The following is a 20,125-nucleotide window of genomic DNA, read 5'->3' on the forward strand; positions in this document are numbered from 1 at the left end:
ATTTTTATTTATGGGATCAGTCTAAGTAACACAAGAAATATTGTAATTAGTAGGTATTATAATTATAATAGGCAATGAAGATGGCTTTTATAATAACCTGATGAATCTGCGCAGCCTCGGAAAGTTCCATAATCTGCTGAGCGGCACGTAGAAGAGGAAGATGAGCATGCGACACCAGAGGAGGAAGACGTCTCCACTCCCTCATGCAAAGAGTTGAAGCATTCTCAACGTGTCTTTCGACTGAACCCAAATGCTGTTCACCCGGTTGACAGATGTTTAGGAATCCACGATACAAATTCACTTGCCAACCTGAAAACAAAATAAAAGAATAAACAAACCGAGGATGTATGTATACTAGATTTCTCCTCGTATGAACAATTTGTCATTGACTTACTCATTTCTTTAGGACAACTGTACTCCACTTCGGCGAGTGCCTCTTTCATCTGAGCCCAGTTAGGGTTCCGCCATGAGCTTTCTAAAATCAAGAACGGATTTCTTTCGCTGCGGGTCTGTCCGATTTCCAATAAAAGGTCCCATTGATTAAGCTCCTTGGCGCATTTGATCCAGTGGTTGGTCCAAAGCATACATTCTTTTTGAATAGAGTACGATGCTGGCCCGGATGAACAGTCTTGCTTCAGTTTAGACATGGCGGTGTCGTAAGCTCCCTGAAATTCAGAAAAAACATAGAGGACACAGGAAAATAAATTAAGAAAAGATTTTAAATGGAAAAAAATCATTATTTAATAAATGAAGAATGAAAACTCATATGTAGTCTACCTGAGCTTGTTCAAAGAATCCTTGTTGTTCATATGCAATAGCCACATTTGTTTCTTTGTAATACGCATGCTTCTGCCATAATCCGGACCACATATCTTCTTCAAACAACAGCTCATACATATCGCTCAATGAATCCAATATATCCTGTAAGCAAAAAATGTAATGAAATCAAAACAAATACAATTATTACCAGTATGTACACATATATATTTTTTAATTGGCTTTGATTGTGCCCGGTAGCACATACAAACTCGTCTCGACTGCAATATGTCGAATTTGTCGACGTGATTTTGTTGTCATTCACAAAACAAATGTCATTTGATGTACTTCGGCATTGATGCAACATTTTTGGTAGAAAATCATCTGCTGTCACATGCAATATATTTAACTCGACACGGGCCATATGTCCAACACAGCAAACATAGCATGCGTAGCTGCTGTTTTTCGTGGTCAGCCATTTGTTTTGCGAACATAGAAAAAATTGCATCGCACATGTGCAGATGCTGCTCTTCAGGGTCAGCCATTCCTTTCGGCTAGCCATGTGACGTCACTGTCTTGACTGTGTGCATGACAGAGAGTTGCAACATTGCTGTCAGCTTCGTCTTATAACCATGTTGCACACGAGATGATTTTGGATGTGCGACCGAACTTAAACATTTACTTAACCTATTCGGTATATGCTGTTTCCAAACACACATTGAAAATTTAACAGAAGCGAGATTTGAACATGTAAACTACAACCATTTGACCTTGGTAGGCTCTTCATATTACGGTAAAACCTCGTTAATACGAATTCCACGAGACCGAAAATCGAAAAAAATTCAAATTACGAATTATGAAATGTATGGGGGGAAAATATTAAAGTTTTGAAAAAAAAATTTTTTTTTGATTTTCATTAATATCGTTTACGATCATCGATGTGCCAACCAAATTTCCGGTTCCGTGTGTGTTAATGGGTCATAAAAAATTAGTATTATTTTTATTACCTTCTTAAAATAAGTAATTTATGATGTTTTAAGAAAAGTCTGTCACAATTTTCAATGACTGGCTCATGAACTTTATTATGATTTATTGAATATTTTTATATGCCAGGACGAATTACGGCGAATTTCGAATTATCCGTGTTCTTATTAACGAGGTTTACTGTATAAATTATTAATTAAATATAAATACAAGATATAATTACGGTTTGAGGGGTGTTTTCAGGTTCAAAGTCGTAGCAGTCCGTGATCTCCCTTTTTAACTTTGTGGCTAGTGTCGCATCGAAAGCCATCTGTTCCAAATTTAGTGTCATTCTATGCCAAAGATTATGGGATTTACCCAAGTATTTCATTAACGCTCTGAAAGAAATATAAATCGTTAAAATCAAGCATCTTAAGCCGCATTTAGACCAAGCGAGCGAATGTTTGTCGTTCCCCCACTCCAGCGAAATTCTTATGCTCGCTCAACAAAAAGCGTTTAATTTTGCAGGAGTGGGGGAAGAACAAACATTCGCTCGCTTAGTCTAAATGCGGCGTTAAGATCACTTCCATTTGATTAGAGTAAATCTTAATATTACTTACGGTTTTATTACAACAGGTGGATTGCATCGAGATAAAGCTTCTACGAAAGTTGTTATGGCGCTTAATTGTGATTGTGGTTCTTTCTGTATGACATGTGTACCGGACGATATAAATGGAACCATTTCTGAAATCAGCGTCTGAAAAACAAGAATATTATATTGATTTTTTTTTCATCAAAATGGCTCCCTATTTTTAGTCATTCAGCTGAACATATTTCATCAATCTAAAATGAAACGAAGACATGAGTAAACTTACATTAAGTTGTCTCTCATCCAATATCGCCCACAGTTTAGGGAAAAGATTAATCCAGACCCAATGCGCCAGCTGTTCATCCATATGACAGAGCTGAGCAGAAGCAACCAAAAGTTGTTCGGTTCGAACCTTACGAGCAGATTCCAGAAACTCTGACTGCTTTGCAATGAGTTGAGTCAAGGCCTGTTGTCTGAAGTTAGAAAAATAAACTTTTAAAAGTTACAAACATTATGATTATAAAAATTTTAATGTTATGTGGTTTAAAATAACGCTAAAATAAATTGAATCTGAAATAACAGTACATAGTAGGTATATTCCATTATGTAAAATGTTAAGACAAACACCAATTTCTCACATTCCATTTTGACGAAAACAAATGTATGATGCAAAACTATTACACTAGTGTTATTTGAGGACATGGAGAATAGTTCTTTCTGCATTTACTGATATCATATTCAGTAATTTATTACCTTCTAATGGATTTAAGTTCTGTACTATTCCATTTGAGTGGTTTTTTGCGACAGGCGAAAGGCGAAACACGGGTCGCAAAAAACAACTCAAATGGAATAGTACAAAACTTAAATCCATTAGAATTTAAATTCGAATTCCATCAAGTACCTTCGGTCGATAGTATTAATATTAATTTATTACCTGTTTGGAACTTGCTTATCGAGTTCATCCCGGCGGTTATTGGAGTTGGAATCTACACTGGATAGATCCATATCGAGAACATCTTCCTTATCCTGATCAACGCTTTCATAGCTGTCCATCACCTCCTCCTTCATGCTGGTGTAAATGACAAAGTTCTTCTTCTCATCGCAATCGGCCAGATTAATCACAGATCCGATACTAGGCAGGAGATTCTGTTCATTCGATAAGTGAATTTGAGTACCTGAAACAAATACATTTATTTATGTATACACATAAAGTAATACATTAGAATTATTATCCTATTTTGCATTTAATGATTAAATAAAAGACTCACTAGACACAGCGGTGACAATTAAAAGTTCTATGCACTGTTTGATCCAATAATGAGGACCGATGGCGTCCCAATTCTGAGAACATATAATATACAGCAATCTATCGTGGAGACGCCTTCTCATAGAGCCATCAAATACTTCAAAGAATTTGGCACGGATGTGTGGCTGAGTGCAACGCAGGCCAGATAGAAATGCGGGTTCCAATTTCGATGTCAATTCTGAAGCCTTCAAATGTTCATCTCTGAAATCATCAAGTATGAATTAATGAAACGGCACTATGCATTGGCAAATTCGATTAACATGCCATTGAGAGCTGCGTCACTATCTTATAACCCAATCTCAACCCTTACCTGTAAACATAATTGACCAGTTCGAGATATTGCGCGTTCAATTCGAGATCTTCAGGGAAACGTTTCTCTACATATTGCATCATTTTGACAAGTAAAATGGATTTTTCTCTGATGGAAGGAGCCTGGCTGAGGGTGACAGGGTTGCGATTCTTCATCCACTCTTCCAGCATCTTAGTGATGGCCTTCATGACCTTGACGTCCTGCGTCTTCTCGATGAGGCCCACCAGAATGGTGCCGATGAAGGTCTTCCTCATGTCCACGCTCATCACCACCACTCTGGTCTTGATGAGGTCCAGACTGAGGATAAGCAATTCTGAAGAGGCGGGGCTGGCCTCGGGGGTGCTGGGACTCAAGTGCTCTTTGGCCATGCGCTGCAGAACTCTCATGAACGGAGTGATAAGACGGTCGATGTAAGATTCGTTTTTGAGACAGGCCGCCTTCAGCATCATCAATGTGCCATACAGAGTGCTGGGACTGGCGTTGGCGTTCTTTTCGTAATTGGCAAGACCTTCAAAGACCATTTTGCTGACGCAAGCGTACAGCGTTTCCAGTTCTTCATACTTAGAAGCCACGGTGGATCCCGTGGGTTCAGTCGGAAACAGCTCCATGAGCTTGGCCAGCAAGCTGTGGACCAGTCGGATGACTTTGGAATTAGTGCTGGTGATGCAAGCGGCTAGTCCTCGCTGCAGCGGTTTGAGGGACGCCAGGATCTGTTCCCGTTTCATGACACCCAGAAGGAAAGTCAATAACTCGAGGGCAGTGCAGATATTGCCGTAGTTGGGTGACGCGTTTTCCACGTTGGTGAACACTTTATCGAACCATGCCAATTTCAGATCACACTGCTGAGGCCAAACGTCCGGCTTGAGGGCAGTTTTGAGCAGCGTGACGCACCTCCGAGCCAACTGTTCCGCGGGAGAAGCTCCCATATTTGTCATTTCGCTGTTCTGAAATAACAAAGTGAAACAGTTATTGTAGACATGGCGATTGCATCGGTTCCTTGCAAAATGTGAGTTCAAAAATTCATGCAGGATAAGAGCTTATTAGTTCAAGAGGAAGGAATGTAAGTCAATTAGCATAATTCTATTCATTCCATGCCACAAACTTTATTATTCACCAATATATATAATATATATATATATAATATTCAGAATATCTACGCAAAAAAAACATATAATTGGATTAGACACTTAGAAGAACTGACTTGAGAATTAATAAAGTACTATGTACCAATATATTATTATCATTTATGTTCAATATGCAACAGAAAATACGAGTACAATATTATGTACATGGCATGAAAAAATTGACCCCTGATGCAGTTAAAACTATGATTCTCTTGCAAATACTACGACTATTAATTATTGGTAACAAAATTAATATCTACATCATACAAATAAACGTAGGTTAGTAAAATTGTATAAAAAAATACCTGAACCTGACAGGCCAACCTCAGAAGCAAATTCAGGACGACATCGGCATGCGCCCTCTCGATAGGTTTAGCCGAATCCGGTTCGGGTTTGGGAAGAGTTTGAGGTGCGCTCGAAGAAGTGGACTGGGAAGGACTGGTCCACCCGGATCCCGTGTTGAGAACCTTCCTCTGTTCGAAGCCTCTACTGGCCGAAGCGTCTTCTGTGGACGAACGTTTCATTCCGCAGATTATGCCCACAGACCCGTTTCCCTGCAAGAGAATTGATATCTTAATATAATTATAATTTTACATTTTACAATTTTTTAAGCCTGAAATGCAAATGCGCACAGGTCTTCTACGCAGTTACACTATTAAAAACATTATTTTGAATAGATTAATAAAACAAATGAAAATAGCGTTTCTATTATTTGTTTAACGCACTGAAAAAATAGTTATTAGTAGTTAAATTACACGTCATGCATATCGTCGGTGTTTTGTAAAAAGGGCGAATCAACCATTTTGGCGAAATCAAGATTTTAATGAAAATACAATGTGTACCCCACCCCACTAGCTTTGTTGTGTAAAAATGGCGAATTTGTATCTCCACAGGAAAGTAGTTAAAAACGATAATAGACTAAAATTAAATTAATTAAAATTACGAATAAAAAGCGAATGTGACATATTAGGCCATTTAAAATATTATATAATAATGCCTATTATAATGACATCTTTCTAAGCTTTATTATAAACTTGTTAGATATTTATAATTATCCACAGGTCATAAACAAATAAATGTCAAAAGTTAAAAATCCTCCTCCTGTAAAATAGCATTTTGGTTAATTCGCCCTTTTTACAAAACACCGACGAAATTATAGCGGTGGTTCCTTAAAATAATGGGGAACATTTAGCAGAGCATGAAAAAGATTTATTGAAAGGCTTTAAAAGACATTCCGGCCATTTGGACGACCTGATTAAGTATTAATTGTGAAAATAATTCTTAAACATGCAAGAAATTTTCCTTGGCAGTAGTAAAAAGATGATAGGTAATGGAATTAGGTAGCAACTTAATAAGGGGACTTCAGGATCTCTTTTACTGTTATTTTACATTAGGTACGTTTTTAAATTAATTATAGATGCCAGCATAAAGTCCTTATTTTGTGCAAGTCTGTTTACGGGAAGCCAGGCGGGAACAGCGGCAATTTCGGCAAAATTCATGAATTCAACAATGATAACCTAACCTAACAAATAATCCAGTATATCGACTATTTTCGAAAACAGACAAGAACCAGATATTTTTTGATATATCCATGGATGGGCGTTCCATCTACTTTCAAATAATGCAGCAATACAGTAAAACCTCGTTAATAAGAACACGGATAATTCGAAATTCGCCGTAATTCGAAATTTTCGCAAAAAAAAAGTCCCTTGAACATTATTTTCATATAAAACCATACCTTTGATTCGAATTTCGTAATTATTTCAGAGTCCTGGCATATAAAAATATTCAATAAACCGTAATAAAGTACACTATTTCATGAGCCAGTCATTGAAAATAAATTGTGACAGACTTTTCTTAAAACATTATAAATTACTTATTTTAAGGTAATTAAAAATAACCCTGAGATTTTATGACCCATTAACACATACGGAACTGGAAATTTGGTAGGCACATCTATGATCGTAAACAATATTAATTATATTCAAAAAAAATTAATATTTTACCCCCCCCCCACATACGTTTTACAATTCGTAATTCGAATATTTTGTCCCGTGGAATTCGTATTAACGAGGTTTAACTGTATTATTATATATGAGTGTATTGAAATATGAAATCTCACTTCTTGTTCATCTGCATCCGCTTCATCCTTAATCCTCTGCAGTTCCCATTTGATAATAACCTCGGCGAGTTCCACTGCGAGCTTCCGGTGGTCGATTGATGGGTTGGCAGTGACTCCTAATTTTTGCATCGCGCCCACCATGTGACCTACCAGAGCGTGTCTCACCGGATAATACACCTACAATATACATTACATTATATCATCATGTTCAATGGAGTGGAGGTTGTATTAAAATGTATCAACAAAAACGAGTATGTATATAGGTTCTTTACTGGACGTTTTAATGTAGTTTAAACATTGAAATGTTGCTCAAATAGATGGTTAATTGATTACCTTATAGTGGCGTACGACAAGTTGCAATATATGGAACAATTGCTGCATGGTATGGCCATCTTCCACGATTATCTTTTTGGTCCAGTGTGTAAGCATTGTGTTACCGTCCTCCATCCGGTAAGGCATCGCAGGAGTCAATATCTCAAGCGCTTGCTTCACTACCTGCCTCGCTTCGATCGCGTGCGCTTTTAAAAGACTATGGAACACTGAAAATACAGAAAAATAATATGTCAATGAAACTGAGTCGAATTAAAATATAACCATTATACGACAATGTTGCTAAGAATGATTTCAATTACCTTGTAAAACTATCCTTTTATGAATAGCGAACTTTGCTATTATGTGGCTAAGTAACAGATGACCATGGTATCTGAAAATAGTTTAAAAACATCATGGTAGCAGTAGCGTAGTACAAAATTTACCAAAAAACATAATATTATGTAGACACATTATTAATTGAGTGATGATTAATTTAATGATAAATAATTATATTATCATTTTGTAATACATATTGCATAGGTTAATTCTGTAAAAGAATAAAGAGGAAAGTCCGAAAATCTATGTTTCTGCGTTGTGCTTTGATTTGACTCATCCTTTTCCTCATTTATGCATATTTTATATGCATGATGATTAATTTGGTACATTCACCTAGTTTAAAAATTTTAAGACTTATCACTTATCTCATTTTTACTTCCCGCACACAACATTATTATTGTTATTGATGATTTTAGTGTGGAAAATTTAATACACATAGAAAAAATTATATTCATTAAATTAGCACATTAACAGCATTGTTTATAGCCACCATCTTCGGCACCTATTTTACCGTTTCGGTAGTATAACATTACAGCAGTGGCGAAGTGTGGAGGTAAGCTGTTAAGATCCGCCATAAATAGTGGACACTAAACTTTGTCAGTCATTCGTGTTTGTTTTTATTGAAATGAGATTACAATTTACAGATGGGTTTGGTTAGTTTTTAAAATTCAATCATACCCTGCGAAGACCAAGCCATAATAGATAATAGTCAAAAAATACTCGTCGATCTATAAAATATCTAAAATTATGCAATTAAACCATTCATTACTTTGGATATTTTATAGATAGAATAATATTTTTTATCTATTATAGTTTGGGTTAGGCAGGGCTTAATGAATTTAAAAAAAATAACCAACAATATGTGTAATATGTATCCTTAATCCAACGAAAACAAATAAGTATGAATGAAAAATTGTGCACAATTTTGTCATAATGCCCAAAATATACCAAAACTATTATGGTTTGGTTTAGGCAGGGTTTAATTGATTTTTAAAAACTAACCAACACCATCTATAAATTGTAGTCTTTGTTCAATAAAAACAAATATGTATGACTGACAAAGTTTAATCAGCACTATTTATGGCGGGTCTTAACAGCCTACCTCCACCCTCCGCTACTGCATTACAGTTCTAAATATTCTTAACATTTTTGGTGTCAAAATTGATTTTGTCAACAAATTTACCATAAATCAGTAGTGTTCAAACTAAACTGTGCACCCAGGCACCCAGGTTGCACAACAAACTACTAAGGGGGCTAATGGTCCGTTTGAAAATCTGGTTTTCGACAGTTTTTGACGAATTTTTTTTTTGGCAAAGTGGCCAAAGAAAATGAGTTTTCATTTGGGATGGAAAATCGGAAGACCAAATGAAAGAATTTTTACACATTAAGGACGCTGCAAAACAGTGAAGTTTGGAAACGTATGCCATAAATAAAGAAAAGAATGCGTTATTACCTAAGAAGTGATTTGTTTGGGTGAAGTGTTTTCTTACCTAGTAGCAGGATCAACATAGTTTTTACCCAACAAGCAAGGCCAAGCAAAAGTCATCAGCCTCCTAAGTTTGTTGCCTTGCTTCTTGTTATTAGCATCATGAATGTGCGCAGAAGCCTGCTCTAATAGCAAGCAAGCAAACTGCAGTAGCGAGATTCTCACACTGTCTGAACATCCAAAAGGATTCTCCGGATCAATCACCTGAAAGAATTTCAAGACTTTCAAGTTAGTAATTCGACAATTCAACCATTCAATTTTTTGATAATAGAAACATCTGTAATAATGAAAAATGTGATTTCATTTCTGTTTTTGTCTGGAGATTAGAAGGCATATTTGCTACAGTGCCAAATATTAACCAAAATAATAAGACATTACCGAGACTTACATTATTTATAAATACTGAAACCACATTATCAGAATTATCCTGATAGGGTGATGGAGGACCTCCAACAATTTTGTGTCCTTTTTCAAAGCTGACGGCGAAGCAGGGGATTAAGATCATCTGCAATACTTTGGCTTTCAAATCCTGAGACATGCTATCCGTAGAAAAGTGCTCGACAAATCGGAAGAAGGCGCGGCGCTTCCAATCGACTGTGTAATTCTGTGCGACAGTATTTTCCAGAAAGTCACGGAGAAACTGCAACGGATATTGAAATATTAGACATTACGTTTACCTGACAGCGACTGGTAAAAACATAGCTAATTTCTGATCGATTGTTTTTGTTACCTGGAATACTGGAATAAATCTGTCACACAGGGCCCTCAATAATTGAAACAGTAAGTCAATATCGTTGGGATGATGGCAGAAATAGTGCAATAATATTTTCACTATTAGCTTGGGCTCTTTCCAGTGGGTAGAAGCCACAGTATCAACATTCTTGTGAATTTCCTAAAAAAAAATGTAAAACTTAAATAGGTATTTTAATTTATGTTTTAATCTTTAAAAGATTTATTAATCAAGTGTAGGATTTTTTTTTTGAATCATTAATAACCATGTCCTTGCTTTTTCGTACAAGGTGGTTGTTAGTAATTTTGAACAATCACAAACACCCAAGCTTTGAGAAGATTACATAAATATATTGTGTCCTCGAGTGTAGGATTGAATTATGACGTGAAAATGAACAAGACGCCCATGTAACCACTAGACTGGAAAGTGGCTACTGTAGCAAGGAACAGGTGGAGAAAGATGGGAGCCAGGACTCACCCCGGGTTTTGCTCTCCCGATGATGAGGTTTGAATTACACCCAATTAAAAAGTGCAGATTACCTGATATTGATCATTGCACCAAATTCTTTTGAGTGCTTCTATCAAATCATGTTGAGTGGATAACCATTGATCATCATACTTTATCAAGAGAGATAGCATCCTGATGGCCTGATACTGCATTTCGTTTTTGTCAGCATGGGTGAGAGTGGCAGCCGAGTGAGTGTGTGCCAACAGCAGAGCCAGCAGTCTCGGCTTCTTAACGGTCTGGAGGACTTCTCGGTACGGCTTGCCGTTCTCGTGGACTATCAGATAAATCAGGAATCGACTCCACTGTTCATCTTTGATACAGTTATCTGAGAGAAAAAGCTCCAACGTTTCCTTAGGTAATCTGCAAATGAGAAAATATTTTATCTGATGTAAGCTTAAATCAAATTAAATTATTTATTTATTTAAGAAAACAAAACATTGTGGACATAACAAATCCAAATTCAAGACGTTCACAACATGAGATTTATATTATAACAAATGTTACCCTCACAAGAGAGAAGAAAATATATATTAAAAAAAAAAATACAATTTTATACAGAAAAATAAAAATTCGAAAACAAAATACATAACACGTCACTGAAAATGTCTGCCTTTGGGGAGTGCATTGACTAGTCTTGCACCCCTCACTGATGGTGCCTGATAGGCTTGACACGAGGAAACGGTTCCGACCCAGAATGGATCATCGCGTCCACGTAGGTAATTGACAAGCGCATGTAAATTTAAATTCTTTAGGACACCAGAACAACTATTCTATACACAAGACTGCTTTCGGCCGCTACGGCAGCAATCTAGGGTAGGTTTGTATCGAAGTATTAGCATAGATGTAGTGATAGATGATAGTAATAGATGCGCAGGATTGGAAACCATCCCTCGCGATAACAGGCAAAAATGTCGAGAATCAAGAGAGTGAAGAGTAAGCATGCCTTGTAGAAAGGTTTAAATTATTGCATCAAGTTATATGTTCTACAATTCTGGGTTTAAATAAAGAAAATAAGTGCATGGCAAGCACACACAACAGAAGTAAAATTATTCATTTTGCTCTCCATTTGCATAATCTTCAACATCGTTGTCATCAATGTACCTGTGCATGGGATTTTCACCATCATTGTAAACCATCACAACTTCATTTCCACTAGGGTTCTACTTTGTGACATATTTCTATGTGTAAAAAGTAAAATAGCCTAAGTAAGTAATATGTATTATGGCTTGTCTTTGATGTACTAAATTTTAGTGTCAACCGACGATTTCCATTTTGTTATTGTTGAAATTCCCATGAAAGTCGAGCAACTTATGCAGTTGACTGGCCGACTCTAAATCAAAGTTATCTAGTTACTTATCTAAATCAAGTCAAGTAGTTATATAAGTGTGCCTACAATTTTTCACATTAGTCACGGCCGCAATGGTGTATTTAATAGCATGTTTGGTTGTCAACTAAAAGGTCACTGGTTCAAGGCAGACCGTGGCCTACCAGATTTTTTCTTTTTTAATTTTCAAATCGGCCATGATGGAACACATCGGTCAGATTCACTTTTATAGCAAAATGCCGTTCTGCAGATAAAAAAGTTTCACAAAAAATAACAATTACGTAATAGCTAACCTTAGTAAAAACTTGACGAGAGGCTCTCTAAACGGCGAACCGGCTTCAACCATAAGGGCTTTCTCGGTTTGTAAAACAAGTCTGCAGAGAGATTCTAGAGATTTACTAGACGCAGCCGGTATTTGATGAAAAATGCCAATCAACAAAATTATCTTCTGCTCATTCTCTCCAGTCTTCGAGTTTCCCAAAAAGTTTGCACCTAAATAGTCAGAAAACAATTTAAAATACTATAAATCATATTCAATAATAGATGTCATTATATGTACATACAGTAAAACCTTGTTAGTAAGAACACTGATAATTCGAAATTCGCCGTAATTCGAAATTTTGGCGAAAAAAAAGTCCCTTGAACATTATTTACATATAAAACCATACCTTTAATTCGAATTTCGTAATTCGAAATGATTTCAGAGTCCTGGCATATAAAAATATTCAATAAATCGTAATAAAGTACACTATTTCATGAGCCAGTCACTGAAAATTATGATAGACTTTTCTAAAAACATCAAAAATTACTTATTTTATGAAGCTAATAAAAATAATCCTGAAATTTTATGACCCAATTCGGTAGGCACATCTATGATCGGAAACGAAATTAATAAAAATCAAAAAAATTTTTTTTTTCAAAATTTTAATATTTTCCCCCCATACATTTCATATTTCGTAATTCGAATTTTTTTTCGATTTTCGGTCCCATGGAATTCGTATTAACGAGGTTTTACTGTACAAGTTGTTGTACAAAGTGAGGGAGCTTTTGTCATTGAAAAATATTGCTTTGCAAATTTTAAGTAAAATTTGCAGCATTTTCAGTTATACAAGTTAAATACATACCATGTACAGATTAGGCATTTTAATATTTCCTAGAGATTCAGTGGTTACTTGGTGGTAAATCATGATAATTTGTAATCACAAATAGTATTTAATAACAGTTATAAAACAAATCTTATATACAGTTGTGCCGCAGGATTTCAGTTTATTTCCTTCATAAATCATGTAAATTCTGATAAAAAGTAATATGTTCCTACACCTTTCTCGCAAATTTGTCCTACTCAGATGTAACTATTAGGTACAAAAGTTCTTTATTCGTTAGTGTTGAAAAAATTCTGCTGTTGCAATAGTACAAATTCTCTATTTTTGTGGGATATTGTCCCACAAATCTTTTTTGGTTACCCTGGCACCCACATTATGTTGATTCGAGTGATCTTAAAAAATTGCAATACATAGTATTTCATCTATGCTGTCAAAAGGCATAAGTCACAGAAGATGACGATAATGAACAAAAGTTTATATTCACTATCTTTCAATGTACCAACATACAAAATTTTAATTTTTCAGTGACTACCAATTATTCACCCACATTATAAAATATTATAATACCCTATAGAAGTGTGCAAAATTTGATAATTTGAAACTGTTAAAAGTGATACTCAATAATTCCTAATTTTATCACTCTCCAAGCTGTCATTTTTCAATTCATTCATTCATTTAATTTTATGTTCAACTTAGTTTATCATAAAGACACTATTATTTGTGTAATTTAATTTTGGCCGGTTGATTATAAAACTTTCCCTGACTTCCCAGACCACCAATCAAGTGCCAACAATGGTAAAAATGTATCAATTATACCTCTACTCGATTGCACAGCAAAGTCCAGAAGTTTCATCAGCAACTGGAGTAATTGTTCTGCAAGTTTTTCGTTGAAGGATGAGGGGAACAGTTGTGTCAGATATGACAATCTCTTGGCACTGTTCACACTAAGACTTCGGTAATCTCCCAACGTGGAGAGCAGAGGACGCATTATAGGATGTACTATTTCCATATCGATCAAAAAGCCGCTTAAAAATTTCTGCATGCATTCAAAACCAGCCTGAAATTGAGGAAAATGATCATTAAACATTTTCTTTTGGCGGTAAAAAATATAAACTGCTTTTCTCTTATCGCCATGATGACTATTCGTCCGTTACCTTATTTTAGGACTGTCAATCAGGTCTATCAAATTTTTCAAAATCCATACTTTATTTCGGCTGAAATTATGAAAAGTAAGTACCAAGCACAGTGAAACTAAAGAAAAGATTAAAAAAGGTCCCACACATTTTTAGAGCACCATGAAAGAATCTTGATGTACGACGGGTACCGTGAAACAAGCAAATTTTAAAACCACTGAGAAAAATTGTGTATTTACAACAGTGTTTATGAACAGTGATTTCACTGGAAAATATAAGAATACATACATGTTGTAATTCCGAATCAGATTTCTCAAGGGCCTTATAGAGAACATTGAATATCTTGTCACGGAAATTGGGAGCCTGGATATAATGACAGGCCGCCAGAGCTCGCAGCGCAGATTTCCGCAACGGCACGAGGTTCACTCCTTTGTAGCAGGCAAACTTTCCGAGAACTGAATCGTCAGCCTCGCAAATGGAAATCAGTTCATGGAAGAACACCTTGTGTTCCATGATGGTCAAATCTGGAAAATATAATCACAAATTTAATTAACAATGTGGCAATGTTACAAACTGTACTATAATTTAATTATTATAGTATTGTATTACAATTTAGAATTTGCGTTAAATGTAAAATAGTATGTTATAGGCACTTTGTGAACTACATAGTTTACCTATAGTAAAGAGTCGAGGGTTGAGAGTCGTGCAGAAGGTAGTTCCGTCCATGAGTCCCATCTGCGCGTTGGCGGGTTGGTGCCGGAGTAAGTGCTTCCTAGGCGGGATGATGTCGATAAGAACATCACGGTGTGGATCCATCACATCTGTGACGGGTCTGCTTTGCAGCTCAGCGATCAGTTTTAAAGAGTGCATCGCCTGAAATATAATTCAAGGCATGTTATACTTTATAAAGAGAAGATTGTTACGATTTTTGAATAGGTCAAATACCGGTTGGACTGAATTATTACCTGCTCTCTGACGAGAATGTGAGGACTGGTGACCTGCCGGACGAGCTCTTGCAAAACATCATGCAGCGCTTTATTACGGGACATCATCACCTCTGGCTCGAGAGCTTTCAGACTTCGTTCTGTCGTGCCACTGGAACTGCCGGTTACACAAACCCGCAGCATCTTCTCCAGATTGACTGTGGCCATGTCTACAGCCCCACTCGACACCTCTCCAGTGAGGTCCATCATTACGAACATGAAAGCCTTAAGGAAGGTGAAGGTATGGCGGTACACCCATTTCATGGCCATCTTTTCAAACATGAACTTGATGGCGATGCAACCTCCCAGCTTGGCGTACCAGGCCCTCTCGTAACAAAGGAGCGACATCCTCTCAGCCAGATATTCCATGAGGGGGAGGCGGCAGGCTCTCTCCTTGCTGCCCAGAATGGTGGCCGCCGTCTCGATCATAAGGACGAGGGCGAGGTGCCCCGGCTTGCAGAGCTCCTTCTCCTCGTGCCCCATGATGACAGCGATCGCATCGATTAGAACTAGGGGATCAAGCCCGGCCGCGGCCGAAGCCTTTCCAGGGGCGAGAGCAAACGGCCCAGCCTGACGGGCAACAGCGACCATTGTGTAGTGGCGCACCAGAGACACCATGGTGGGGAGCACAAGGTGCCTCAACTCCTTAATGGCAGCTGCGACGAACATCCCTGTTAAGGCCACCCGGTGGGTATTCCGGACTGCATCGTCAGCGCACTTATAGTGGGGGCCCGTCAGGGGGGCGATCTTTCCCTCTAGGAAGTCGGGATGGAGGAACAGCTTCTGCAGAGCATGCTTGTCATCGTCCAGGCACAGGGAGGCTGCCAGGTAGCAGCGGAGCACCTCCCAGCACTGACGGCGGTAGAAGGGGTCGGTGGCGCTGGATTTAAGGGCAGCAAAGGCAGCATCCACCACCCCAGACACAGGGAAGTCGACGGGCCGGCGGTGCTCCTGGAAGTACGCCACCACAGCAGGCCCATCTGACTCGGTCTCGCGCCTGTCTAGCCTCTGCGGCTCGATCATCATCTTACGGTTGCCACCGCCAAACTTGCCAAGCACACGGAAAGCAATGCGCGCCACGTCATTGTTCTGCAGGGTGCGCCACAGGGCCTGCATGAGGTCGGCTCGCACAGGCTGGATGTGTTCATAGAGGAAGTCAGGTTGCAAGTTGTCGACGCAGAGTTCCAGGGTGCGGAGGCCTTGCGAGATGAGGGTGTGCGACCCGTTGAGAGCTGACACCAGGGGATCCATGAGCATGGGCAGGTAGGGCAACAAGCTGCTGAGGCGCACGGGCACTGTCAGGCACAGTTCCACAAAGAGATCCTTCATGTGCTGCTTGTGAAGGCCGCTCTGCAGGCGGTTGAGCCCCTCCAGCAGGTTGGGCAACAACGGTAGGAACTCCTGGTACAACAGATCATGGCTGCCACCTCCGATAGAGCGGAACAGCGCTCTCAGCAGCAGAAAATAGTTGTAGGGCTCCTTGGCAGTAGTGGCATATTCCATGGCTTTGTTGACAATGCCGTGGAGGTGAGGCCGCAACATATGCTCATTCTCAGCTGGAAAGAGGCTCACAGAGCCGAAGACCAGCTTGAAGAGCCTCAAGTAGAGGTTGGATCTCTCAACGTTGGATCCCATCTCTTCCATCCTCTCCAAGAGGTATTCCACCAGAACCGTTGCAAAAATGGGTGAAGTAGAGGGATTGGACAGAAAAGTGTTGGCGATTATCTGGAGGGTCATGTTTTTATTGATCCGCTCCACCATGTGGGAGATTGTAGCAGTGAAGATCTCTTGAAACGTTTGCGGGTGCATCATGGAAAACTGAAATTAAATAATTTTTGAAATGTTCACTTTGATTAAAATTGTAGAAAGATAAATTTATTTTAAAAACCTGACAGGAAAAATTTATCTCACCACTCCACTGAAATGTTCGAGAACCTCCTTCTCTTCCTTGGACCTGACCATGGTATTAGGGGTTCGCGGAACAGTCACCCCACTGACGTTCGATTGCAGTGTATAGATATCCAAAGACTGAAGTCCCCACTTCACCAATCGAATGAACACCAAAGTCTCCCGAGGCTGGAATTGTTTCTGAGATTGGGCACCTTCCGTTCCTCCCTACAAATTATTTAAATTCAATATGATATTTCACAGACATTCAGACAATATGGCTTATCTGACATTGTTGTCGAACGTGATATTTAATTTGGAGCCAATCAATACCACATATAAAGACATTTTTGATTGCTTTTTTTAAATACATACACCATTTGCAATTTGTAATCTCAGTTCCATGAAAACAGATAATTATGAATGACAAAGTTTAGTGTGCACTATTTATGTCAGATATCCACAGCCTACCTCCACCCTCCGCCACTGACATAAAGTAACAAAAAGATTTGATTTACCTTGCAAGTGGCGCAGCCCCACGTTATCGTCTTCACTCCGCAGACTAGAGTTTTGACGAGGGTTCTATAGTCGGCGACATTATAATTGTTGACTTGAGAGGAGGGGAAGCCGAACTTTGACTTTTCTTCCTGCTTTGGATTGGCAAAGTTATCAATGTCCGCGGCCGGTCTATCTTCATCTAATCGAATCTCGGAAGCGGCGGGAGTCTGAGGGTTTCCAGCGGAAGACTGACCCGCTGCACCTGCCCCACCGGGTGGGAACAGATTATTTTGATTTTTACTGAAAAATTTATATTTAATAAGTATGTAATTATATTATAATATCGCAATATGTCATTGAGAAATTATTTAATGGAAAATATTACTGATAATTCGTGGATTTCAATAATAATTACGAGTTTGGTGTCATTATCAGAACACAACTCAACAGTCAACTTCCTATCCTAAAAGAAAAATCTCCATAGCAATGACAGAATATGTAATAATTTATATGAAAGAAGCAATAAAATTACAGCAGTTATGAAATTATTACATTGGGTTGCGGTTGCGTATTACATAATATTTTATTTGACAATTGAAATTTTTCAAAACTATACTCTAATAAAATTTATTATATCATTTAATGATGACATACCATTTGGCAATTAATATTGGCAGCTGTAACTTGGAAATGGTTTTGAATTTCAACACAAAGACTTCTAAGATTCTTAAGAGGAGCTGACGTCCCTTCATGTTTCCTCCCGGAGTAAGCGCAGTTCCGGCGGCAGTGGAGGGCGTGGCGCTGGCCGCCGCTCCCTCTCCTTCACAACACAGCCGAATACAGTCCACAAGATTTAACAACAACTTGCACGACATGGTCTGTATGCTAGAAAAGACAAAGACAAAAAAATTCATCACTTTAAAAAAATATTTTTATCGGTAATTGAATTAAGAGTATGTATATAATTTTTTTTTCATTGGCTCTATAATCCGTTGTGGATCTTGGCCGCCTCACGAGTAGGTTTCATAACAGATTTTTTTTACGAGAAATGGATGTTAGCCACATGCTGAACCTATTAGGTCAATCCTCTGGGTTCAAATACATACTAAAAAACAACATGTAAATTTTCGCCAGACTCGGAATTTGATCCCGAGACCCTCGACTTACCAAGCTGATACGTTACCTCTCGGCCATTGCAGGCGCATATGTATAGTATGTATATACCAGTGGCGAAGGCTCCATACTAAGCGATTATTTAAAGCCTACCTTCTAAGAAAACTATATCTTCAAGTATTTATTTCAAATTGCAATAAATTAAAATATAGAATATTTTAAAATATTAAGAGTCATCTATTGTGTGAATTTGAATGTAGATTGGCTCAACTGTGTAAATTAGCCAAGTTTAGAATCAAACAAAAAATTACAATCGAGTAGCGACATCTGTTATTTTTCTTTGAATGACGATTGTCGATTATTGACTTCATAATCGAAAATTGTTTTCTATACTTATTATGACTCATCTCTTCAAGCCAGTCTACAAATTTTATCGCGTTTCGGAAGCGTTCGAGTGACCGCTTCCAACTCTTTTTGCAAAGTTTATTGTCTATGCCTGCCGCTTTAAATAATAATAAATAAATAAGATGATTTAAAAAAATAATGTCTATTGGGTTCAATCAGATATAATTATTAATTGATTTTAAAAATAACAAATAATTGTATCTCGTGATAATTATTTAGATTAGTTCAGTCATAGACAAACATAATTTATATCGTTTTAATTCAGTCAGATTGTTGTTCAAAACATGGTGGTATAGTTTTATTTTGTGAGACAATTCTGTGATTTATTGTATTCTGAATGTGGATAGATTATCTTTTTTTGTACCCTAAGTCATTCGTCAGTGCTTCAAATACAAATTATTTGTAAAAATGTCTAGTTTTCCAACTGAAATTGGTCATTGCTGTAGTACGGATCAAATGAATACGTGTATTAAATAAGGCTCTAAGTACCAAAAAGTAGTACTGCCTGTAGTTACAAAATACCGAGACATTGCAGTAAAATTTCATGAAGCAGACCTTTTGAAAAATGTAGTTTTACAGTGTGAAGCAATCACGGCAGCTTCTATAATTTTTAGGTATTAAGAACTTGCAAGTGTCAACACACCATCGTCAGCTATTTTATATTGAATGCCGTTGACCACTGCAGTGCTACTTACACCATTATAAATAAAACACGCCAACGGACTTACAACGTCGACAGGTTTAATTATTTTGCTGTATTTTTTTGACTTGCTTGAGGCACTTAGACTATAGTTGAAGTTATTGGCGTTGGTATGTAGAACATTTTTCTATAAAAATGTCAGTTTTTATTTTTTTGGTACTTAGCGCCTTAATTAATACACGTATTCAAATTTTAAAAATATCGTTTTCAAGTTTGACGTTTATCCAAAAATCAGAAATTATCAAAGCTGGAAGATCAACCGTTCATTTAAATTTGCATACAGCAAAAAAAACTTATGTTAGACATTTCCACAACAATTTATATGACAAATATTCGTTTTTGACTGGCAGTTGTCAATTAAATAAACTATATTGTTGGCCATGTATGCTTTTTGCCACAGATAAGTCTGCGTGGAATTATTCTGGTATAAGTGATTTA

The 20,125-nt window shown here is 37.6% G+C and overlaps 1 protein-coding gene across 2 annotated transcripts in view; it reads right to left on the reverse strand.

Moving 5' to 3' along the window:
* Positions 1–20,125, reverse strand: part of Nipped-A (Transcription-associated protein Nipped-A) — a 49,639-nt gene that overhangs the window by 10,912 nt on the left and 18,602 nt on the right. For both annotated transcript variants that reach the window (XM_085955245.1, XM_085955244.1), the window contains exons 7-31: positions 18,124–18,354; positions 17,490–17,769; positions 16,996–17,199; positions 15,067–16,902; positions 14,776–14,974; positions 14,390–14,625; positions 13,785–14,025; positions 12,159–12,357; positions 10,574–10,901; positions 10,035–10,196; positions 9,693–9,944; positions 9,309–9,508; positions 7,803–7,873; positions 7,504–7,709; positions 7,171–7,347; positions 5,354–5,602; positions 3,925–4,868; positions 3,577–3,815; positions 3,243–3,483; positions 2,595–2,781; positions 2,340–2,476; positions 1,964–2,117; positions 778–921; positions 395–665; positions 98–309 (exon numbers count right to left, since the gene is read on the reverse strand). In XM_085955245.1, the coding sequence (XP_085811371.1) occupies positions 98–309; positions 395–665; positions 778–921; positions 1,964–2,117; positions 2,340–2,476; positions 2,595–2,781; positions 3,243–3,483; positions 3,577–3,815; positions 3,925–4,868; positions 5,354–5,602; positions 7,171–7,347; positions 7,504–7,709; positions 7,803–7,873; positions 9,309–9,508; positions 9,693–9,944; positions 10,035–10,196; positions 10,574–10,901; positions 12,159–12,357; positions 13,785–14,025; positions 14,390–14,625; positions 14,776–14,974; positions 15,067–16,902; positions 16,996–17,199; positions 17,490–17,769; positions 18,124–18,354 (7,600 nt within the window). The remainder of the gene's footprint in view (positions 1–97; positions 310–394; positions 666–777; positions 922–1,963; positions 2,118–2,339; positions 2,477–2,594; positions 2,782–3,242; positions 3,484–3,576; positions 3,816–3,924; positions 4,869–5,353; positions 5,603–7,170; positions 7,348–7,503; positions 7,710–7,802; positions 7,874–9,308; positions 9,509–9,692; positions 9,945–10,034; positions 10,197–10,573; positions 10,902–12,158; positions 12,358–13,784; positions 14,026–14,389; positions 14,626–14,775; positions 14,975–15,066; positions 16,903–16,995; positions 17,200–17,489; positions 17,770–18,123; positions 18,355–20,125) is intronic.

This window comes from Rhyacophila brunnea, unplaced genomic scaffold (genome assembly GCF_057557595.1).
Source record: "Rhyacophila brunnea isolate RB1 unplaced genomic scaffold, BYU_Rbru_1.0 scaffold_5, whole genome shotgun sequence".
NCBI classification, from domain to species: Eukaryota; Metazoa; Arthropoda; class Insecta; order Trichoptera; family Rhyacophilidae; genus Rhyacophila; species Rhyacophila brunnea.